The sequence below is a fragment of the Meleagris gallopavo genome, chromosome 1 (genome assembly GCF_000146605.3).
Source record: "Meleagris gallopavo isolate NT-WF06-2002-E0010 breed Aviagen turkey brand Nicholas breeding stock chromosome 1, Turkey_5.1, whole genome shotgun sequence".
In the NCBI taxonomy this organism is placed as follows: domain Eukaryota; kingdom Metazoa; phylum Chordata; class Aves; order Galliformes; family Phasianidae; genus Meleagris; species Meleagris gallopavo.
The window spans coordinates 38,153,455-38,179,124 of NC_015011.2; the positions used below are offsets into that span (position 1 = coordinate 38,153,455).

Sequence of the window (25,670 nt, forward strand, 5' to 3'; positions counted from 1 at the left end):
AATTACAAGCCAACATGGTAACAAAAACCATCCTGTTCTGTAACTGTAATTGTCAACTCATACAAAAAGGCCTGATAACCTCCCTCGGCTCTCCTGTTGGAGACAGAAATACAAAAACTTGAGGCCAGACAAGGTTTTCTTTTCAGCAATACTGCACTACTTTCAAAACAAAATGATTGCAGTGTTAGAAGATCAGGGGAAAAGAATAGAAAGTAGGTGTATAACTAAACTAATATGATCAGTCCAGATGTATTTTCTCATTCTGCTCTCATCTTTGCTTAAGAGAAGCTATCTAATCTGCAGTAGCTAAAGTGATAGCCTTTTTCATGAAAGAATGTCCAATCTTCTTGATTATTTTTTTAAGTGCCTTTTGCAGTTACCATATTCAAACTCATTGAATTTTATGTGCACAAACCCAACAGACCTTGCTCTTTGATTACACCCACAGGTGTAAACCCACTCCTCTTTTAACCCTGTTGCAAATCCTGTCAACTTAAATCCTTTCTCTCAATGGCGTATTGCTATTAATATTCACTGTTGCTTCGGAGCCATGGCATATCAGGTCAATATTTGCTCTCTGAGAGTGTCAGTGTGAGAGGTGTGTTAGGTAGAAAAAGTGGCCCTGCCTAATTTCCTGTCTCAATTCCTCTTGTTTTTCCCAAATACCTACAGTTACTTTATTAGGGAAATTAGAGAGCACTTTGCATGCTTCTTCAGTATATATTTTTATGCACTGTTGTGATCACTGTTATTTCCACATAATGAAACATGCTAGATTTCTCAGGGGAAAAAAACATATTCTTTCTCCTAAATTCTTATACAAAGCCATGAGTCTTGGTGCAGAATAGGCATGTTTCTTTTGTTGAACTTACTTTTCTATCAACCATCTCTACTCAATCCCTGACTGTCAGAAGACTAGGTAACTGGAATAGTTTGAGATAGCTTCGGCTTCCTTATGCTGTACTAGTGAACATCTTGGTGATATTGAACTGGACTTAAGTTCTGATGTTAACTCTAAATGCAAACCCTACTAGCGCTTATGACCATACTACAGACTGTTAAGGTACAAAAAGGTAAACTGCTTAAGCTAGTAATAGAATGGACAAGATATGACAATGGCAGCTTATTTCAAAGCATTAGCTAATCCCTTTTCATGTAAAGTCTCTTTATCAGGTTAATTAAAATATTAACAAAATCTTCTTTTTTAAAATGTGAATTCTGTTTAAATCCACTTTGACCTGAAACTTAATACACAAATTGTTAGAATACAGTGCAACTTTTTTGGTTCAGTGTAAATAAATAGTACAAGTAGAGTAATTTGTTTGGCAGCTTTCTGATGTGTAGGAATTATTTAAAACACTCCCAGTCTGAGGAATCTGCTGACCATATGATCAACAGATGATCTTATGACATAAATCAGAGCAATACTTTTTTAAAGTTGAACTTATTTTAAGTTGGCCTGGTGTTTGGATATGAATTAGTCCAGGCAGGGTACAGTTTCAGAGTCAGTCTAAGATACACTTTTTTGTGAAGACTTCATTGTATTCAACCTCACAAACTGATCAAAAGCTACTTCTGCTTTTTGAAGAGCTGATATCAAGACAGTGCATCTGTTTGTGTATGCAGTTCTTAACGATTCTTTCTGGTGGAATCCTGGATAAAACCTGTGAAATCTGTGATGTTGAATCTGAGAGGTCTTTCTGAAATATAAATATGTTCATATTTTAACTGTTAGCTGTTAGCCATCTTTATTTCTATTATAATAAATAATATTAATATGCTTTGTTTAGGCTTGTGCTGCAAGCTAATTGGAACCTTGTTTGAATTATTCATACTTGATTTTTCTGAATTTATCTGGAATTACTATGGGGGGTATACCATCAATATTTCTCCCTATGGAAAAAATAACCATAAGAATTTCCTTTGTCTCAGGGTTTGCGCGTTTTAGTACTGAGACCTATTTGTATGAGAAATAAATAATAGGTCAGAAAGTTAGAAGGCTACACTTCTGTGTATTCTATCTGCACACATAGGTTGCTCCCAGTCTTATGTTATCTTTGGCTTGTCATTCACAGACTTGCTCAGTAATTCCTCCCAGTAATGACTTTAAGTTAGCTTTTTTGTAGAAGTTTTCACTTAGTCTATAGACAGATCAGCAACCCCAGTTCACAGCAAACATATGTGCCAGGGTGTCTTCGCAGTTCTTGTATATAGGAGGCTTCTGTTAGGATTTCTTAGCATAAACAGTTTTGAAAGATTAATACTGCTACATTTTATAAATTAACCTATTTGAAGATATGTGGCCCCTCCAAATCCAAGGAAATGCTTGTTTTTCAGATAGTATTGACTATATTTTATAACTTGAAAACACTTGGGTAATTATTTATAACACTACTTCCTCCAACACTTCACTCTTCATTGGCTACAACTGGAAGTAAAATGACAAGGAATGTTTGCTCAGACCTTATACAGGCTCAAGTATTTCTGCTGTTTCTATTATAGATTTGGTTAAGAATTCAAGAGAAATCCTTGTTCTACTGAATGTAAGAGCAGATATCCCATTGCCTTATAGGTACTTATATTTTTCTCGACTGATATGCCAAACAACATCTTTTGAAGAATTTGGAAAACATTTCCCATGTGTATGATCATATATCAAGAGAGAGATTAAGTAGCATGTGTATGAGCATATTAATATATATTTAGCCCTAATATTTATTTTTATATTATACCAAATGGTATAAATTACAGTGCACAGGTGCACTAGTCCACTAGTCAAAGTGAAAGCCTGAATCTTTCATAAGATTTTTTTTCAACCATGTGAACTATACCTATAGTTTTTAATGATTTCTTGTTTAATTATAATGACTTTAACATGTGATATTAATTCATCGTTGACTTTTTTTCTTTCTTTTGAGGTTTTTTACCTTAAGATTTAGACTAAACATACAGGGAAATTGGTGGTGTGTTATATTCTTTCCTGCATAGTTCCCCAGGGACTTTTGGTTCCTGTAGGAAGACCAGCCACATAACTTTAGATCTACAGAAACCTCTAGTCTGTACTTTCAGAGGTCTTTATTAACAAATAGCTGTATCACTGTTATTCTGATCAGCTGAACTTTCTATAAATATATTTTCAAGGTAATATTAAAAATATATCTAAGAAAAACATCAGAATGTTTATGAAATAAAAAGACAAGAAGATACCCAATTCTTGTAGTCTTTCCCTCACATGCTGTAGCACTATAGCTTCTTCTGTAGTCAAGAGTGAAATGTAGTTAGAAAGCATGAAGTCCAACAGGATGGACTCCATTTGCAAAACTCAAGAGATGCACTGAAATGCCCCATAGTTTATACATCTACTTATCTTTGACAGAGTTAATTCCTTCACTGTCAGTAACTGCCTTTACTTTAAAAGCTGCTTTTTTTGATGAGCTAAATGAAGTTGCTGTATACTAAATAGTGGTGAAGGAGAGAACTGGAATGCTTTCAGAGGTTTAATTAAATGTAGTAAATGAATGCTCTGTTGTAGACTCTCTTTTGAACTAATGGAGAGAAACTACTCTGTTTTAGAGAAGTGTGCATTTTCACACTACCCTCTAATTTTCTGAAGTTGCCACGCTCCATAAATATTTAGACATTGGCACCTTGCTGACTCAGAAGCATTGCATAACTGAAAAAGAAGTTGTAGACAGGCTTGCTAGAGTGATAGTTTGCTACAAAAAAAAACAGACAAAAAAACAAACACCATGTTTGTACAGAGTCCCCTTTATCATTATGTTAAAAAGTGTCCTCCTAGGGTAGCATTTATCTTCAGTTTCGTGTTCTTAGTTCATGTACAGGCATCTTTCACAGTGCTCATGGCCACGTGTCTGTGGAGGTTGGAGCACCAAGATATGGTGTTACTTTGAGACCTTAGAAGAGAATTCTTGCCTAGTCTTTTCCTTTGATACTGGCTTGCTGTGGAGTCATGTTTTAGGTTTCTAAGAAATTTGTGCAAGATGATGAAATACTCTTCGATGGCTTTCTGAATCTAGAGCCAGGAGCTTAATCAGGGCCAAGTCCAGCACTGTGTTCCAACCAAAAATCCAACACTTTCTACTCACTGTTTCTCTCACAGCAGCACAAAATCACTTCACATATGGTTGCCGTATTTTGTAATCTACAAAATACAGTGTCTGTTGTAGCAGCTGTTGTAGAGACTATGGTGGAACAAATGTAGGATAAAACATAGAAAGAAGAAAGAGTAAAAAAGAAAGATAAGAAAAGCAAGAATGTACCACTGCAGATAAGCAGAGGAAAATTCTGTATTGTCTTAATTGTTCTGGGGGGTTTGTAGATTTGTATTTGTTTGTTTTAATGTATTAATGGTCAACAGATGTTCATAATCATGTTTGGGCATCTTAAAAATTAAAGCTTTATAAGAATCATAGAGTATCTGAATTAACCATTGATTCTTGATATATACTAATACAAGAAACAGCAAACAGCTTCCATTTGACATTACCTCTCATTCACTCCAGGCTTTCAAAGCATCAGATTAGGGGCAACGTAAAATATCTGGAACACCAGCTGTCACTTTGATGTTCCAGACAGTATTGACAGCAATATATACTAAGAGGAATCCATTTCCCATTTCTGTATTTTCTTAAAATCAATACACACCCCAGCTCGTACTCTAACCTTTATAATGACCTCATGCATTCTTTTATCAGCAGGTCAGTACATATGTCTGTTGAATTCTCCAAGTATTTGGGACATTAATTTCCTTTACATTTTCTGACTTTACTGTTCATGTTTCGTGTCTGGAGTGCATACTAGAAGAATTTGGTGTACGTGTTCCATCATACTTGTTAAAAAAAGGAAGTGGAAGGTATTTCAGTTATAAATAACACCATTATCCTTTTCTCAAAAAACAAAACAAAACAAAAAAACCTAATTAAATAACTTCAACATCATTTCCTAAAAATTTTTGCCTGGGAGGCCTTTTACATACCAGTAGTTATTATACTCTAAGGTAAAATTCTCCCCAAATGCCTCCAGTAAATCACTTTTTAATTTGCTTATATGGTCAATGCTGTGTTTGGAACAGTTTTGGGATTGTTGTTACATAGATCACTGATAGTTATTTTCATTAAAAGCTCCTTAATTTTTTTTTATTGTAAGTAACAAGTTTATTAGAAAACAAGCTGAATCTGTATACGTGTCAGTGGATTTTGCTTAACACGCTGAAACATACAATAATTTCCACAGAAAAATGGAATGTCCCTTGCATCTGGGTGAGGTAACTGGCCACGTGCAACAGCAAGTCAGCAGAACATGCTTAATATCTCCCAGCAGGACTACTAACACCTGTTTCACCAGGGTGGGTTTTCAAATTTACACCACCCTCTGAAACTCAACGTAGTCTTCCAGTACAGTAACAAAAATGTCTTGCCATGAACTATCATCTCAGAAACTCATGGGAAATTAACTATCAGAACAAGAAGTAATGCGATTTCTAAGTTTCTCTTCTTTTTTGTTGGGGAGTTGACTTATCTCTCAATTTCCTCTAGGTTCAATTTTCCCCATTTCATTTGAGTTCTACATCATGGTGAACCAAGTATTCATGGCAAATTTCTCCCATTCTCAGTAGTTGCAGGTCAAGGGAATAGTGCCACATTCAGCCTGCCATACTAGCAGCTTTCACAAAGACCAATAAATCTTGAAATTGAAGATGTTTTTTAGTAGAGTTAATGTCAGTTACTCTGTGTCACGTATTTTCTGATACCATTTTCTTCATGGTTTGGAAAGAGGAGAGCTGCTTCAAAAGCAGTGCCTCCTATTTTATGTTGGCCCGTGACATCAGAGGTGGATGTTGGTGGTTTGGCAATAGAGTTGGAACCTTCCCACGAATATTCTGCTACATGTTGTTGTCGTGTAACAGATGGCAGCTGAGGGGCAGTCTGACAAAATGGCATCTGACATGGAAGAGCATGTGAAGCAGTAGTGTGACACTAAATTCCTCCTTATCGAAAAATGGCACCATTTGACGTTCACCAACACTAGCTGGATATTTATGAAGACCAAACAGTGGATGTGAGCAGCACAGTGAGGCTATGGGTGGTGCATTTCAGCAGTGGTGATAGTGACAGTGAGGATGCTACAAGCACAGCATGCAGGCTCGTGTTCATTACTAATAACAGTACACAGCTAATGGTGGTGACTGTTGTAAAATAGCATTTTGTAGCAAGCTGAGAATTTGCTCTATCAAATAGTGTTGTAATCTCTTTATCTATTGTAGTTTCCATGGTAATAAATAGGAGGCGTTGCTTTCACAGTGACCTGTGTGTGTACCAGTATTCTCTGCTCTTTTCATGAGTAGTCATAGTGACTAATGATTTTCTTAATAATACATGCAGTTACTTTGCAGGAAATCTTGATGGAAGCATGAAGCTTCGACAGTTTCATTCAAAAGTCATAATCCTTTGTATGAATGGCTGTTATTTTTCCTTCTGGTACTTAAAGGGAGCTTATAAACAGGTGAAAGAGCAACATTTTACAGTCTAATAATGATAGGGCAAGGGAAATTATTTTAAATTAAAAGAGGGGAGATTTAGGTTAGATGTTAGGAAGAAATTGTTTACTCAAAGGCATTGGCACAGGCTGCCCAGAGAAGCTGTGTGCCCCATCCCCGAAAGTGTTCAAGATCAAGTTGGTTGAGGCCCTAATCTAGTGGGTGGCAGCCCTGCCCACTATAGGGAGTAGGAACTGGATGATCTTTAAGGTCCCTTCCAACCCAAGCCATTCTATGAATATATTAACACATACGTGAATAACTATGCCCATCTGTATATATGCAATAGACAAGAAAGCAGATGCCTTACATTCAGATTGTTAAACTAGTTTGACTTGTGCAATATCAAAAGAAACCAGTCTGCTTGCTACAGTATAACTATGATACTTGTGAAGTTAGCTCATAGGAGTTTATTTCCCATTGTTCCTTTCAAAGTCTTTATACCCTCCTGTTTTTTTTTTCTAGCTGTAGTAGAAGTGCATTTGCAACAAACTGTTTCTCCAGCAGGACCTTCCCCTTTGGAATACGTAAGAGTGACCTACTGTAGATAACATAAACCAGTACAGTATAGTGAAAATACTGCATACATTTTGTAAATACAATTTCATGATAGTTTTTTATAGGTAAGAGGAATATCATCAGCTGTGGTAAATTGAGTGGAATGCATGGCGTAGAAGGTTTTTCTTTTGATGATTTAGGTTACTTATTGGTACTTTAAAAATAATTATAATAAATCTTATGATATGTCAGAGAATTATGTGTTGTCTTCTTTGTGGACCAGTGAATTTTGTCCTGCAAAATGCACACAATGCAGAGTTATTAGAGACTTTTTATATTTTAATTGTATTGCGTTACCCTTTAAAAAACTTCTTAAGAGGTGTGCAGAACTTCAAGTGTGTCAAACATCTGTTTTCAAGTGAAGAACAATAGGGAGTTCTAAATCATGAATATTGTTATGGAATCATAGAATGGTTTGGGTTGGAAGGACCTAAAGATCACCTTGTTCTAACCCCTGCCATGGGCAGGAACACCCCCGCTCAATCAGGCTACCCAGGGCCCCATCTATCATCCCCCTGGATGCCTCCAGGGATGGGGCATCCAAAGCTTCTCTGGGCAGCATGTTCTAGTGCCTCACCACCCTATTATTTCTGCGATCATTTAAGAATTACCTCCCAGAACTGTTGGGAATGGGGCATTTGAAGAATGGGTAGACAGAATCAATAAAGACATTGGACAGAGTAATTCATTTTGCTATACCTGTTTTAATTTGGAATGATACTGAATGTCCTCAGAATAAACCAGCTATTTGCAATGGGCATTTGGGCCCAACACTCAGCTTTCCATAATCATAGTGTATGCAAATACATACAGTGAAAGCATGATGTTAAGTAGAATAGCATGTAATGTTTTCAGTTATCACTTGTTTGAAATGGAGGAAGTACTTGAGTTACTATAGTTCAATTTTTTGGTGAAGAAAATATTGGATCTTTGTCCATTTTGTACACAGCAAAACAGCTGAATGCCCACCTGCCTGGTTTATGAAGTCTAGTTTTTATAAGCAAGCTTAGAGATAGAAGTGAAGATAAAAATTTGTCAGTATAAAGCTGCAAATATATTCTCTTTATATCTCTGTTGTAGGTTTCTAGCCCTATACTTTAACGAGAGACAGAACAGGAACACAAAGTAGTAAAACCAGCTGGTTTTAAAATAATAATAATAGTAATAATAATAATGAAGGAGTAAAGTTACAAGACAAACTGAAAATCTAGGAGTTGCCCACACCACAACTGAGTTGTCAGCAAGTTGGACCATGTACAGCATATGAGTCAACTGAGAACAGAAAGTGAAATAAAGCTGTCCTTCTCAGTCCTTGAGAACAGCTTTAGGTACAGCAGGTTGTACAAGGTTATAAATTTGACCCAGTAAAAGATCTTTTAGGAGTTTTTTATTTAATTGTTATTTTTACTTTTCATTTTTGCTAAGTATCTGTGAGAGTCTATGTGACCATTCTGCACCACATTATGTAAGCAGTGATGACAGTCTAGGCCATGTCCACCTTAAAATATTTTTCAGTGTCCTCCAAAGCATTCCATATAGCTAAGTCTTCATGGACAATTTCATACTCCCCTTGGCTCAAGTGTGGACCAAAAATGCGTTTATCTATGCATGAACATGTCTTGGTTGCTTGCTTGAACCTCTGTTATACAACCCACAACTAAGACCAGAACTAAAATTATCTCAGACTAATCTCAGACAGTAGCTGAAATTTGAAAGCTACTATGTCCTCTTCCATACTCCATGCATGCAATAGTCAGACATACAAAGTGGATCTGCTTTTCCATTTTTCAGTTTAATCACTACTGTTAATACTCAAGAGTCCAAGTTGCTCTCTGTGTAGCCTGAGTTGTTTTTTTGTTGTTATTGGGTTTTTAAATTTGTTTTTAACTCTACTAGTACTGCATGTGGATGAGGGTGAGCTGTGTTGTAACAATACATTTGAATCCATTGATCTCCCTGGATTTTAGTGATGAGTATCCATAGGAATAAAAAAAGAGCGAGACACGGCTCTTAAGTCAGATGAATTCTCTGGGGAAATTTAGATGGAAATCTAAAATAAAGTAAACTGTATTTGGAATACATTAGAAATAGTATGTGTCGTAGTTAATCTCAAATTACTTCTTCTCATTATTGGTATCAATATTGATAAAATCAATAATAAAAGAAAAAAAAAGAAGAAGAAACAGCCTTACCCCACAGCAAGTACTGAACAGTTTTATGGTTTCTGTGGTCTAGAAGGTGAGTATATATGTGGCTTTCTGGAGTTCTGTGACACTTCCCATGTCCATCCATAATCAGCTGCCAGCAACATCAGTAAAACTTCTATAGGTCAAACCCTTTACAATGTTTTATCTGGGGCTGTGTATTGTGATTCAAAAGTTTAAAGCACATGCATTGTTAGGGAAGGTAGTGTGGAATTAAGTGCTTGCTTACAGGAAATACTGTTTTATTTTTGTGACCAAAATAATGAGAGATTTAGTAGTATGTAGGTATAAAAACACTGTTGCAATGCATCCTGTTCTCCAGAATGACAAATCCTGCTAGAAGCAGGCAAATGACAACTCACATCTGTGTCTATTAGTTCTCCTAAACTGTACTGTCATAAACTTAAAAAGAATTAGTCAAACCAAGATATTTTTCAGAGCTTCTTACAAATACAGGAAAACATCCTACTGTATTAGTCATCATTACTTGTCTTCTGAGTATCCCACAATTAAATTGATGCTGGAAGTGAAGAAAGTGTTTTCTGCCAGACAAAAAAGATGAAAGCTAATGTTGGTAACAGCAAAAATAATTATAATAAATAGACATGTTCTATATGTTGAGTCACTGGTGAGCACAATCCCACAAATGATCTCTTCCTGTAAGTCTGCTGACTGCTGGGTATTAAGGGCTACTGTTCATCTACACGCAACTCCCAGTGTCTGGTTTAGTCATTTATTTCTATCAGCAAAATTTCAAATACCTACAAGTCAAAAGCAGATTACCTAAGACTACAGTATGTAGTATATTACAGAAGATTTGAGACGTGTCTTCTTTATATGCCATATAATGTAATAATAGTATGCAACTGTGCTTTTGCTGATTATTTGTACATAATCATTTAAAAAATAGTCCTTTAAAATGTGGGTGTAGAAATATCTTGGGATCCAGTAGTATTTATGGTGTAAGTATTTCAGATGAATTTTTTCATAATGCTGTGTCCATAAACGGTATTTAAAAGATTTGATTTACAAAAGTAGCTAAATACTGTATAAGCATAACTTAATTAGCATCAAATAGTATTATATCTAGCTGATGATTCTCCAATATCTTGATTATCATCCTCTTAGCAGTTTCTCTGCACCCATGAAGTTGAAGCTACCTTTCAGAACAGGGCAAATTATTCTTCAGCTTTGATAAGGAAGTGATTATACAATCAGAGGTGATAGTTTTGTTTGCCTCTGAAGAGCAATCTCATGTAATAGTGATGGACTTTCAAAATGGTTAATTGAATAAGTAGGTGGACAAATCTACATGTCAAGGAAGTGGTACTACATCGCTAATTTACCTATTTTGTTTTAATATTTTAACATTTTTAATGTGGCAAATCTGTTATTCGTATCTTCCAACCTTTTAAATTGAGATTATAAAATAAGGGACTTGGAACAAAAAATGTTTTGGATTGATAGTGAAAAACTGATCAGCAACAGCCTGATCTTGGCAATATTTAGCTGTACAAGCAAATTTGCACTTTTAATTTACTTTTTATCTCTTGATAAATTGGATTTTGGATCTGTTTAACCTGAATTCTGTACTGGGATGATCTACATCATAATTCTGATGATGCTGTTTGCGCTAATGGGGAGCATCATCGCTGTTGTAAATGGGTGCTGTTTGAAAACAAAATTCATTACAAAATTGTGGGCATACATCATGAAATTTGTCTGGTGTCCATGTGAAGAGTAACAAAGCAAAATCCATAGTCCTTGATGTATTAGCAGGTAGACTTCTATATGTGCAGTGTTAGCACTATGAAGAATTTAACCGAGCTTATAATAATGCCACCACTAACTACTTAAATAAACATGGACTTCAGGGATTCATACCACTCTTGATTGAAACAGTATTGACTGGAAGCTGCTTGAAATCTCTTAGAGCTTTTGTGATTGAAAAATTACTCTCATCTGTGGATAAGTTTGAATAAAAAGTGTTTGGTATTTCTGGGGTTTGAGTTCAAAGAATAACTGTGGTTTGCCAAAGCAAGAAGTAGGTAATTAAAGCAGCATTTATAGACATACTGAAAGCTTCAAAATGGGACAACATTAAGGCTAACTTCTTCTAGAAAGCTTCTTCTGGATAGGAAAGAAAGTGAAAATAATCCAGAAATGTATTAATAGATGTTTCACTGAATCTCCTAACAGATTCTGAGAGTTGTATAGTAACTGCAGTTATTATCAGAAAACTGACTGCAAGAGTTATGTTCTGACATTTTCTGTGTGCTGTGTGACTGTGAACTGCCACGCCAGACTTGCTCTATTCACAAGCCAAAATAAGACTTCATTATAAGGCTAATACTGCAACCACAGTCAATTGTCTGAAAGTTGGCCTTTGCTATTACTTCATACAGCACCACCAAGAGGAATGATTTTGGATTCAGGGTTTCTATTAGAGTTCTCTGGGTGAACTATGAAGCAAAACAGAATTTGCTTTGTAGTTTTCAGTATATTGAGTCATCAGTGTTAATAATGATGACTGGATTTGTCAGCAGGTTTAAGAGATGTGACTTCAAAGACACATACAGTAGATGTTGAACTGTAAACTAACCAGGAGCCATTTCTATAGGATATTTTTCATCCTAAGCGTATGGTAAGGTTTTGGCTTACTATTTACTAAATATTTAGTATTGTAGATAGCTATTGAAATGTTTTCATAGTATTAGTACTTTACATAATACTATGTACTATAGTACATAGAAAATAAGGTTTTGTTTATAGTTATAGTCTCCTGGAATATGACACAGAATACATGCCAATTATGAAAAATGTTAGTTTTGCTAGCAGGTCTGCTAGGAAACATTGGTTTGGATATTTGGATGTAGGCACTGACTCTGGTCTAATTTTTTTTTTTCTCATTTGATTCCCAGTATTAAGTGGCAGAGCAAAATTTCCCATCTTTGAAGTAGTTCATTCTGCATTATGGTTGATCTGAAAGTTCAAAGAGACACAGTTATATAGCTTATATCCAAAGAAATCTTCACTTCTGTTAAGTTCTTCAAGACAGGAAAATTTCCATTCAAACTGTTTTCTTGTGTAGTTGACCTTTTTTAAAGGTTGAGCAGAGCTATCCTCATCATGTGTATTATTTTCATGACTGATCCCGGGGTGTAGTTGGAGGTCAGGGCTGAGCCAGCTCATTTTCTTGCCATTGCTGTCAGGAGTGGTTTAATCTCCCTGTCCCTCCTCCTCATCTGCCCTCTCCTCCCCAAACTATGCCTTACTCAGGCTTGGACGCACCCTCTCCTCCTCTGATGCCTGTGCTCATCAGTCTGCAAGGGAAACTGGAGTGACTAAAATATGATTGCTTTCTTGGCTGGGTGAATTCTGTGTGCTGAGCGACCTCCTGGTGTGCTCAGAGAATCATTGAAGATCAGACGAGCTGGCAGCAGCAGGGCTCCACACCTCGGAGAAGAAGGAGGAGGTGAGGAAGAAGTCGATCTTCCTATATTTGATGCAGCCTACTTTGAACTCACTTAGGTGTATCACATCATTGCCCTTTATGAAATGACCTAGTTTGTTTATCTATTGGACTACTTGCTTATTTATTTTCATGATGTGAAACTACATAAACATTAAAGAAAATCACAGAGTTAATGCCTGAGCATCTGCATTTACATTGCTTGACCAGAACTGGAAAAATCCCATTGATTTTATGACGGTTGTTCCACTGTTCCAGCTGTACAAATAAGTGAATGCTGCCAAGCTGATTGAAGAAAGTTTTATGGTGAACCCCAACTTAAGAGTAACTTTAATTACAGATAGCAGCAGAGTTGTGTTTTTTTTTTTTTAATTGATCTAGGAGAGAGATTGCTTATTATTTCCTATAAATGGTAGTATGTCATTAGAAATAGTTAACTCAGTGTAGGAAAATACTTTTTAAAAGATACGGTTACTAATGCTTTGGAGTTTGTTGTGCTTAACAAGCACATATCTAAGAGGTTTGCAGATGTTTATGTTTATAAGTAGTATCTGTGGGTCAAGAAAGTCTGTAAACTCATAATATATATTTCAAGGGTCACTGTTAAAAATAATGTTTCTATTCCTTTTATCTAATAGTGTTCACTGAGGATAAGTGTAGAAGTGCAATCATAGAAATATAAGCACAATGAAAGGCATTTCTCTCAGGTTGGGAAAGATACTGTCAACAATCAAATACTTTTTAGTCAAGGAGTGAATTTAAGCCTCATGCTATGAGGGCTGAAAACTGATGATAATGAGACATTGTAAAACATGTGAACATTAAAATAAAAGTAATAGCATGGTCTTGATCTACTGCAGGCTTATGGTGTGGTGCTTGGTGCTTGTTTCTTTTAATATTTCCCAGTGGCAATAGGTATTTTAATTATATTGTTAAACTTTTTATTTCTGTGATCCCAATTATGTAAAATAAAAAAAAAATCCTTCTACCTAAAAAATATAGTTTTAAATCAAGTCCGTGTAAGGCACTTGACATAGGACACCACTCCACATAGCATAATTTTGAGTAGATAAGAATATATTGAGTCATACAAAGTTGTTACTTACTGAAAGGATGTGGGAAATCAGTCAGGGATGGTCATTCAAATGAACCTTTTGGAACATTCCGCTCTCTTATCTGTGAAATGTAGAGAGCTGAAAAGAGTTAATGCTGTGACTAGTCATTGCAGAGACAGAAGTTTGATCCTTTTATTAGTCTACATTTGGGCTAAGTTTTCTTCTTCTCTTTCCTTAAACTGTCTGTAGCAACTATAAAATTCATCTAAACCATCAACTGAAATCAGCAACATATCTTTTAATAAGCAAACACTTTTCAGAGATACATAATCTTTAAATAAATTAAAATTATTTAGAATGATATTTAAAAAGAAAAGGAAAATAAAACATTGCTCTGACATAATCTTCACAAAATTCTACATCATCCAGGGAAATACCTTTGCTAAAACATTTGTTGGATGCTTTTGATTTCATTTTTCAGCTAATTCATCCACTTCTCTAAACATATGTTCAGTGCCTAACTCTCTATGGATGCTTTCATTGCTGTTTGTTTGCAGTGTATCAAATCCAGTTTTATGTTAAGTAGATGGGTTGCTGATTTGCCAGCATGCCATTCTGGATCGGGCATTTATGAATTGTTTTTAAGCAGCAAAGTGGACAATGAAAGCTTTATATCAGGTCCCTAATTAGGAGTAATCATTCTTGTTAAACTTTGGTAAAGAGCTGTAGAATGCAGTGAATGTAAAGTATTCATTCCTAGGACTTTTTTTTTTCCCCTACACTTTAGTACATTTTGTCAAATAGTCTTACGCTGCTTGTTATTTATGTTCATATTGCAGATTGAGAATGTTGATGTCTGCCTCAGCTTTCTGGCAGCCAGAGGTGTAAATGTCCAAGGTCTTTCTGCAGAAGGTAAGAGAAACTGATCATCAGAACAAATAACTGGATTTTTTTTTGAAAACTAATTTTTTTAATAGATATGAATTGTACCTCTGTGCCTAACTGTAGCTGTTTTGAACAGAATGAACAGAATTCAAATATTGATTACTGATAAGGAGTGAGAGAAAACTTTAGTTTTCTATTGGAATTGAACCAAGGAATATAGTATATTTACAAAACTTAAGGCAACCTTTATTAACACTTTCATGTTATCGCCAAAATGTCAGATAGGTACAGTTTTCCCCAAGTACACATTTTGTCTTCTTCATATATGGGTTTCAAAACAACAAACATAGATATATAAGAATCTTGCTCAGATAAATAAACCCGGGGAAAACTGCTTAAGAGCTTTTATACTCAGTAATAGTGTTGTCAGGATGCATCTGAAATGTATTGCATAACTGTGATGTGCTGTATTACATGAAAGAGAGAACGGTCTTACTGCTTACAGTATAGCTCTTTTTATTGTCTTAATCAAGTTAGTGCCTGATGCAGTTATGAGTAATCAATATATCAAATCAAGTACCAATTGTCTTAATATGTAATTTTTGCTGAATTAATTTAGAATTAACTCAAGCAGTTATTTTATTTTGTAGTGTAATAAAATGTATGCAAACATCTGTCTTGTAAAGGATTAAACAGTTCTGCAGGGTTCTGTGCACGATAGAAGTCCCTTTGAATTCTGTGGCACCTGAAGCCAATAGGTATTACCAAGTCACAATGCTATATATTTATTTTGCATGTGGCAAAACTTAGAGAAAGAAGGTATTCTTTTTTTTAAGAGATGCCAATTTCCATTTATTTTTACAAGATAATGTGAAGAAAAAATTTGAATGCTGGCTAGTGCTTGATTTTAAAATTAACTCATCGTTACCCTCTACCACCCCCACCTTTTCAAGTACCTCTGGCGGAAGCATAGTACAGCCATGATATGTGCTGTCTTTTCTCTATAATTGTTTAATTATGGAAAACTCCTTAAGTGATAAAAAGGAACCTCTGTATATAATGAAGATATGGTGATGTGTGAGAATACTGAATATTTACATGCTGCCAATCATCTCAAAGTCACAGAATCACAGAATGGCCAGGGTTGGAAGGGACCTCAAGGATCAGGAGTCTCCAACCCCCCTGCCACATGCAGAGCCACCAACCTCCCCATTTAATACTAGACCAGGCTGCCCAGAAAGTCATTTAGAACTCAATTTTTTCAGTGAAGCTTATTTTTACTTGCATACAAAATAAGAATCAAATGTATGAGTAGCATGAATTTATTTCACAACAATACTCTTCGTTGTTTCATAGCATGGCACAAAACAACATTCTTTTTCTCTGTACTTCATTAAATCAAAATCAGAGTGTGTTCTGTAATACATGCCTTTATACAAACCTTTGTTTTGCTTTGGAAAACCACTTGTAAGAAGATTCAACCGGTTGGCATTAAATACTACTAAAAGTAATAATCTAATGCAGTTTTCAAAGCAAAGACTATTTTTAAAAACTTGTATTAGGACAGAATTTTAACACTGCATTCCTTGTGTTCTGAAGTAATATTCACACTAATTTTGCTGTTTGTCGATCTATATTGACTCTGGAGTAGATCTTCTAATATCTTTGATGTTTTTATATCAGTTTGCAGTAACGTGACTCCCTTAAATGTACCATTTTTAACATGTATTATTTTGAACATTGCAATTTCCTTGAAAAGAAGGAATTGAGAAAAACTGCTATGTCGTTTTTATCATTATCAGGTTATCTTCATAGTGGTTTTTTTCATCACATCTGTGTTTAAAATCCATGAAGTTCACAAACTAATATGGCTCTTACTTCTAATAGTAAATGTCTTACTACTGTTGAGACGGGTATTAATGCATTTTGCAGACAGTTTCCCAGAAAGAAAACTATGATCTTAACAAAGATTAATGATTTCAAAACCAATTTCCCACCTCATTTAGATGCTTGAGCAGCGATTTCTAGAACAAAAGTTGTTTTTTAAACCTTGAGAGCAAAATCTGTACTGGAGAATCCAAGTGATAAATAATAAACCAGTTTCAGTGAAGAAAAGTAGTTCCTCTCCTCTTCCTTGCAAATATTTAGTACCTATGATAATTTTCTGGTGTTTATGCTTTAAGAGAAATCTTCCAACTGTAGCTGGTATGAAAGCAGGGAAGAATAAGTGCAACATAGTTCACATTCTCCTTTACAAATAGTTACACATATAGTTTAACACACACACACACACACACACACAAAAGGTGAAATTATAAGATAAAAATAAAATGGATGTGATTTAATGAACAAGGGATTATTTTCCTGAGAATTACATGATGCAATATGACAAGAATAAATAAATTAATATCTGGGACAGAACTGGAGAAGCTTGAACAATGGTAGTTACATTTTTTGGTTTGTCTTTTGTTTCTCTTTTTTTAAAGATAATCTTAAATAAAAGCTTCCTTGATTGTCCTTGACAGCAGTATAACTACAGAAGCCATTATTCCTTAAGCAGCCTCCTAATTCTGAGAAAGTTCTTCTGCATGTTGCTGATGATCTCATGAGGAATCAGTGATCCTACTGCATCTTCATAGGGAACAAGAGCAAGTATAGATACATAGAACAAATTTCCATTTTGCAAGGTACATTAGGGTGTTCAGAATTGTTTGCTCTTGCTGAACAGAGTGAGAGCCTAAGTGCTGTAGTGTTTGATGGCACGTTTATGTATTCACCAACATTTCACCTGTGGAAAGGCAATTAATATGATTTAAAGAACATTAATATTACAGTGTTTGTTTATAAGCTGTATTAAGCATTTATAAGGAAAGGCTGTGTAACACATAAAACTCGGTCTTTGTATTTGCAGGAAAGACAGAAAGATTGAAATGTTGCATGTTAGGCTATCGGCCTAATGAAAACCTTACACAAGAAGCCCAGTGCCAAAGAAAATTAATAATGAAGTTATGAACAGACCTAAGTGCTGCAGATAATTTCATTAAGGCCCCCTGAGGCTTCTTTTTTGACATGGAGATCCTTTATGAGCAAAGAATAACATTAGCCTTTTAAAACCTTCATCTCAGGCTGTGCAAAGACAAAGAGAAAGGAATGGGAGACTTAAGGATTCTACCCAGAGACAAAATTTCATATGGAAAGCTATTTTAGCCACAAGTGAAAGCTGTAGTTTTGAAGTTTTTGTTAATCAGTACAAGCAGCATGGAATAGGAAACTAGAAAATCATGTTACTGGAAAGTTCAAAGATGTAATCACAAATCCTATGGTCACCTCTTTTCATTGGTATTTTCCATTAATCTGCTTCTCTTGTGTTCCTTCCTAATTCTTGCGAGTGCATATGCACTCATCCACTAGATTGCAGACATCTCCTCTTTCCACTTTTTTTAGAAGTCATTGTTTACTGCCATTGGGCAAAGAATTTGCCCAAGAAGCCAGAAGAGAAATGTAAAGCCACTAGTTAGAAGGGATGTTTACCTAAAGCCAGAAGAACAGAGATTTTTACTAGCTGTTCTAGCCTCTCTGCTTCCCAAGAATTCTTGTACTGAGTTGAGGCTGAGTACTGTATTTATTTTCAAATATATATACTGTTTAATGTTAGCTTTACTCTTCTTTATGACCATGCACATGTGTTTCATCACAAGGACATTAGGGAGATGTGTTTCTTGCAACAGCACATAAATAAGCAAAGACTATAACAAACAATAAAGTATCAATGACACCTGGCATGTCTCTCATAGCTGAGAGAAATGCAGAAGAGTATAAATATGTATAGGTTTGTTTACATGGATGTTAGAGTGTAAAACTTCTTCAAAACTGAAAGTCTAAAACCACTGTGTTTTCACTTCTTTTTCTTTTTTTCTTTTTAATATAGAAATAAGGAATGGAAATTTGAAAGCCATTTTAGGGCTGTTTTTCAGTTTGTCTCGATACAAACAGCAGCAACATCATCAGCAACAGTACTACCAGTCTTTGGTGGAGCTACAACAGCAAGTACCTTCATCTCCAGCAGAAATCAGCCAGTCCAAAACACAAGATATGCAGTCGAGGTAGGTTAAAAAATTAATTTTCTTATTAGTAAAAGCATTTTATTTTGCGTGTTCAAAAAGGAGAAGTTTTTTGTGGAAAAATAGATCCCTTACAAGAGACTTGTATTTTATTTATTTATTTATTTATTTATTTATTTATTTATTTATTTATTTATTATTACTGTTGTTGTATATATGTAGGAATACGATATTTATCTTGTGTTTGATATTAAGATTGTATTTCTTATAATAAAGGTAGAATGATAATCTCCCTAGTTAAATTAAAGTTAGCTCAAATTCTAGTTAATTTTAAGGCATTTTTTTACATTTTGCTTCAGCTGTACTTTACACAGTAAGAGATTATTAGCACACACTCATGTTTTCCTCTTATGCCCAGTTGCACATCTAAATGAGTTATTTCAAATGCTTAGCAAAATACACAGGAAAAAGGCACAACTGATAGTTCAGTTTGTTAACTCTTTTTGTTCCCATGCTTTCTGTTTTTAAGTACCTAATTCTGTTTGAATGGCTTTTGAAATGATAAAAGAAAAGGAAAAAAAATTATCTTAATCCATTTTCTTCTTTTAAAGGGTCAAATTAAGATTTACATAGGAAGGCAAAAAATTCAGTGGCATCCTTACTAGTTGAATTATGTTCCTCTCATATTGAAGCTATGGAGATATTTGGAGAAGGTGGTTTCCCATTGGCCATGACAAAAGAATCAGCTTTAAACAAGTATTTATTTAAATCAAAAGTATTAGCAAGTTATGCTGTATTGAGGAAGGAAAAAAGCTATTCACGCATAAGACTATAAGTGAATTGTTAATGAAAAGCTTTAATGTTGCTCTGATGGCTTTAATACTTGTTTCATTAATTTTCTTGTTTGAAGGATGTTGTGTGCTTCATGAACAATTGTCTAGAATATGATAAATCAGTGATTAAAATATGAGAATGCAGATTAAATTTTGGTTCTTGAGTCCGTTTGCACCTAAAATACTCTTTCATGTTTATGAAACTTATTCTTCAGTTGAAAAAACATTCTGCACTCCAAAATAATAGAAAACTTTGCCTTGAGACTCAGAATGTTGCAAAAATAAATCTATAGGAGAACACTGTCAGTGGCATTTTAAATATCTCATTTGATGCAAAAATTAGGATACACTTGCATTGCTTTAGACATTATAATGTGGAATGCATTTTTTTTCCCGCTTCTAAAAATTAATTTCTTTGAATGCTTTTTTTTCTGTGAAGTTTTTATTAGCATATAATCTAAGGAATTATGGCATCATTCTGGAAGAATCTGAGCACTCTGAACATTTTCTGAAGTTGATTTTCTTGCTATCTGTAGGGTGTTTAATCTGCATAGGAGGAAATAATTATCTTCTTATTCAAAAAGTTGTTACTTTTTTATTAGAACAAAGATATTTTGAATAGAGGCCTAGAAATATTCACTGCTTTGATCAATAGAGTTAAGGGCTTAGTTAGCTGTATGCAGATACTTCTGCTTATTGGGATTTGTTTACAGTTTAGTAAAACTGAAAACATCTCCTGCTTTTCTAATTCAGCCATGGAGTTTTTTAAATTAAAACTAGCTATGATGTTCATTTATGCATCACGGCTATTGTACAGAATTCTGTTTGTCCAAAAAACTTGGAGAAAAGCAGTTGTTTATCATTTGGAAGACAACTTGAACACTAGTTCTTTGTCTGCTCAGGAATGGTCAGTGCTGTGGGCATGAATTTATATAAAGCTTTCCTTTCATTATAATTTTGCAAGATCTTCAGTGCCTATTTCTGCACTTCTCCTTTGCTAAGTTTAAACATACATCGTTAGAAGGAAGGGAGTCTTTCTGCATCCAGAATCTCAGCTTTCATGACTTCATTAAGTGACATCTTAGGCTGTCTTAACAATTTCTACTTTCATCAATGCATATTAGACTTCCTGCCTTAATGCTGGGAGGCTAAGATTGTCTCATTCATTTAATGTCTGTACATGTTATTTATACCTATTTATATTTAAACTACTTTTTTTTCTTTGTAAAGAAGTACACCAAGATTAATAATGTCTTATTTCCTACCTGTAAACTAAAAGCAAGAATTTATCTGTTTGCTTTTACATATATGTATTTTGAGTATTTCTCACTGCAAACTTCTGTACTGACTGAACACGATTTTCTCTATCTCCATATTTATCCATAAAGGCTGTAAAGATAAAGATCCTTCTTTGTGAAAGTTGTCTATTTGAAAGATTCTTATCTTCTATTGTGAATGAATGTTTCTAGTATTCTGAGCTGCTAGCAATACAAAGAAGAGGACTTAAACAAGTTGACAAATAGATTTTTTTTCTTTCATTTGTCATTGCTCTGAAGTAATACTAGGAAATTAGTATAGAGTTACATGTCCACCTCTACTGCATTTGGAAAATATGATTTCCACAGATGTATATATGCAAGTATCTGTTAATGTGAGTTGCCTATGGGGGACTTAGCAACTCTCCCTTTCTTAACAGTCATCTTATTTAACTCAACTTGTTATTTTTTTCAATCAGAAAAGCCATTTTTGCTAAAAAACTTCTTAGTTTTGAGATCGAAATGAATAAGAAGGTTTCATTTAGAAGGAAGTCAAAATATGAAATTAATAAAATTCCTGTGATGGTGTTAATCTTGCCTCTTGCCTACATTTTGCTGTCTAAACTACGGACAAGTAGCTTACATGACTCCCAAGATTCAATTAATTCTGTGATATAATTTCTTTCACGGCATTTGTGTCTCAACATTAATTACAGAGGGAACTAGAAGATCTTTAAATGTTCCTATTCTACAATTTTATGACTGATTAACAGAGCAGGATTTAGAAAGTCTTTATGAACTGATAGTTGATAGTAATCTTTAAGACAATTTCTTACTACTAATTTATAATTGAGCAACGACTCTCTTTCTTTACTGTCTGTTGCAGTTCTGAATGTACCCTTAAAAAAATATCTACATGCACCTGTGGGTAGATGGCAACACAGCACACTTCAAGTGCTGCCCTCTTTTTGTTTTAGCTGAAAAATCCCATAGTTCTACCGTGTTAGATGAATCAGATCTTTTTTAAGGATTATATACATTGCAGTGTGCTTGGTGTGCATCTGTTTGTATGAACACAAAGAAACAAAAACTAAATACATTGACAAAGGAAGATGCATTTTACAGGCTTTTTTTTTTTTAGTGTTCAGTGTTCAGTCACATCTCATGTTGTAATTTAAGTCTTTGAAAATATGTCTTTATAATTGCAGTTAATTTAGGCTAGATGGTTTTCCATGAAAACTTTTCTGTGGCAGGCTCCTAACAAAGGTATCTACAGTTGATCAGTGTGGCAGTACTTCAGCATCCATAGCCATTTGTAAACTATCCCTAACAAACTCAAAATTTTGAAAACTGTATACACAGAAGGGGAGTGAGATTCTGAATGTGGAAGGGTATCATTGTCCTATGTAATTCTAGTGAGGATAACCAAATAATGAAGTAAATATAAAAAGAATGAAGGAAGCTGATTTATGGTAAGTGGAATTTCATTTCAAAGAATATGCTTTATTTATGGTAGATTGTAACTTTGTACCCCTAAGCATAAAATCTCTTAAAATCATTTAGCAATTAATGGAAAAGTCTGTGGTAAACAATAAGTGGTAATTCAAGGAAGAGAACAGCTGTAGATGGGATTTCTGATTTCTTTTCATCCTAAAATTTCCTACGTTCTTTTGTGACTAACTGGGAATTGAATATTTCAAAATCTGGGATAGACACTTCACTGTTTAGTTATGACTGCATTGCTGCTTAGAGATTTGGTTAAAAAATACAGTGCTGGTGGCCTTATTTATATCTGTCAGTACAGATACATGACAACAATGGTTACATTATATTTTTATGCTTCATTTTGCTGGTGGATTCCATTATCACAGCAATACATCTAAACTTTCTGCAGTGATGATCTTTCAACCACCCAGATACTAAGAGAAAACACATGTGGATGAAAGAAGTTCTGTCTCATTTATGGATTAGGCAGTAACTGGTTTCAGTAAGCTGTCAGCAAAATTCCAGAAGACGGACAAACTATTTTATCACGTACAGGAATGATGAGCACAGCTTGAGGTCCAGATGGATTTTGTTAAATTTGTTATATTAAAAGAGCACCCTGGTTTTCCTAAGTGCATAAACAAAGTTAGGTAGCTGATTTCTACAGGCAGTTGCATATATAACTAGTGTAATGAACTCGGTTTCATGTTGCTTACTTCTTAGATGTACTAGGGAAAAAATGAAGCGAATTGAACACACAGCTAGTGCTGTGTAAAACACAGTAATGCAAATGTAGTGGTTATGATTATGAATTTAAATAGATCCATGCCTGAATACTGGCGATCCATATGCCAATCTTGGTTCCACCACTGGCAGTTTAGAAAAAGGCCTTTGTTTCAGTGTTCTTGAGGTTTAAAATATTGCCTTAATAGTCTGCACCAAGTGCATTGCACCAACATAGGCTAAAAAATGAGTCATGTGTCTTGGTTAATGAAAAGCAAAGGGATGAACTACATCTCTTCTCTGTCTTAGCTCTTGCCATTACTGATCGTTTTGTTTTAATGAAGATAACCAGGTATGCTGCTCCTGCTTTTTTCACTATATAATAACTGTTTAATGATTGAAAAGAAGACAAATTAGAAAAAGGTTTATTATTTTATTTTTTTCCAGTAGATATCTGAATGAAACGAGCTAATAGCCATATCTGATGTGTTTTTATTTGTCTGGGAGATAATGCAGAATGAACTGCATTACCTAATGTGATTGCAAAGGGTGCATGGCAGCTGACTTTCAAATGGACCTTTGGGATTTCATTTTACTTTAATTGAGCTTCCTTTAAGAGTCAACTTTTGCCCCATTTCATTCTGCTCCTTAAAGATACTATCATTACAGTCCTTACAGTTGCCAATGAAAGGAAATTGTGATGCCTTAACAGACCAGGGCATGAAGTTCATCCTTCCTGTAGCCCAAGTAACTAAACTATGTGGTGTATCTGCATACCAGTTATATCAGTTAACTGTGTACCTAAGCAAATAGATTATATGTAACAACGTTGGATTGCATAAATCAGAGATTTGTTCTTGTATATAGTTTACCAGTTAATCTTTTTGCACACTCCATTTTTTTACATCACACAAGTATCAAATTAATTTACACATTTATGTAACTCTCACATAGATGCTAGAGATTATTACAGTTTTGGGAATTCTCTAGGCTGTATCTATGATATAATGACAGAGAAGTACATAAAAAATACACCATTGCTGTGTCCTAAATATTAATATTTCTGTCACAGTTTCAGTAGCAAGTTGTGATTTTTTAATAAAATGGATATTTCAAAACAACAGGCAAAGCATGAGCATTATTTGTAGTTTTGTAATACATACTCCTGTTGCATTTGAACAACTTAGAAATTACTGTGCTCAAAAGGATTGCTTTTTGATAATTGCAAAAGATGTTCCTTTCTTCTAACCTTCATTGGAAATGGCAGACAGTGCAATAGCAACAATATATTTTTCATAGATTTCTTCCCTGTAATCCACGCTCTCTAAGATAAGCAATGTTAAAGCTTAACATAAGGAAAGAAAATTTCTTTTGAAGAAGAGTTTCAATTTCCAAAAGAAATAGTCTCTTTTATAGCTATAATATACCACATACTAGAGAGGAAATATAAAAATGTAAATTATAAAACATTTTAGATCCTTGTAATAGCTTTTCAGATTTCCTTAAACGTTTCATCTCTTATTTAATCTTTTTGCTATTGACCTCTCAGAAACTGCTGATATGTTTCACCTTCCTACATAATTCTTTGGACTTGTTCCTGAAATTCTTGTCCTTTGTTAGTTATGTTATTTATCATGTATCTGCATATAGTGATATATAGTTGATTTCTCCTGTTAGATTACCTCTGCCACCTGCTCAAGGATGATACCTCTCTTCTTTTGTCTGCACTTGAAGATGAAACTGTCATCCTTTCTTCTTGTCCTTGCAGTTTTCAAAAGAATGTTTTAATTCACTTTAGTGATGATTTTCATTTTATCTGCTTCAGATACTTTCGGTCCTGTTTTTCTCCTTTGCTTCTTATCACTCGTTACTTTTTGTATTTCCTTTTTGATGTACTTCAGCCATAATTTTCCTGTAGCTCTTAATGTGGTTTCTTCCATTTATCTTTTTAATGTCCGGATCCATCTTTTTCTATATTTCCTTTTGACGTAACCTTAGAATATAGTTATTTTCTTTTCAGATATTCTTTCCTGCTCTGCCTTCTCTATATGTACAGATTCATTCATTCTTCTGTTTCTCTGAAAATAAATTCTGCTGAAGTCCATGAATATTTTCCTTTTCCAGATCTGGCATCTGTTTAATTCAAATGGCTTGCAAACATTTGTGTAAATGGCAAATATAATTTGAATAAATATAGCATGCAGTGGGAGCCATAGTGATTTATTATGGTCTTCATTCTTTCTTTTGTCCTATGGTTTATTTTATTATCTATTCTGAAGCAAAATGTTTTCTTATTTTTATTTCTTCCTCAATAGATTCCTTGCTGGCAATGTATGACTTGATCTTTCACTTGTATTCACGTATTCCTTCTAGTCACAGTTTTATGTTTGTACTGCTACTTTTTGCTACAGTCAGTTCTTTCATCCATTTTTATCTCTTAATATTTTCACAGACAGTTCTGTGAATGTGATATGATATTCTACATATTGTTGTTTGGCAGATACCAGTTAATAAGAGAACAGTACTCTTTGCAGCAGCAGCTATGGATATGATGAGTTTCTCTCTTCACTGACCAAAAAAAA

At 34.5% G+C, this 25,670-nt stretch overlaps 1 protein-coding gene across 8 annotated transcripts in view; it reads left to right on the forward strand.

The window, feature by feature from the left end:
• NAV3 (neuron navigator 3) overlaps nt 1-25,670 on the forward strand; it is a 396,053-nt gene that overhangs the window by 225,858 nt on the left and 144,525 nt on the right. For all 8 annotated transcript variants that reach the window (XM_031553711.1, XM_031553705.1, XM_010708375.3 and 5 more), the window contains exons 4-5: nt 14,685-14,757; nt 18,659-18,833. In XM_031553711.1, coding sequence (XP_031409571.1) covers nt 14,685-14,757; nt 18,659-18,833 — 248 coding nt within the window. The remainder of the gene's footprint in view (nt 1-14,684; nt 14,758-18,658; nt 18,834-25,670) is intronic.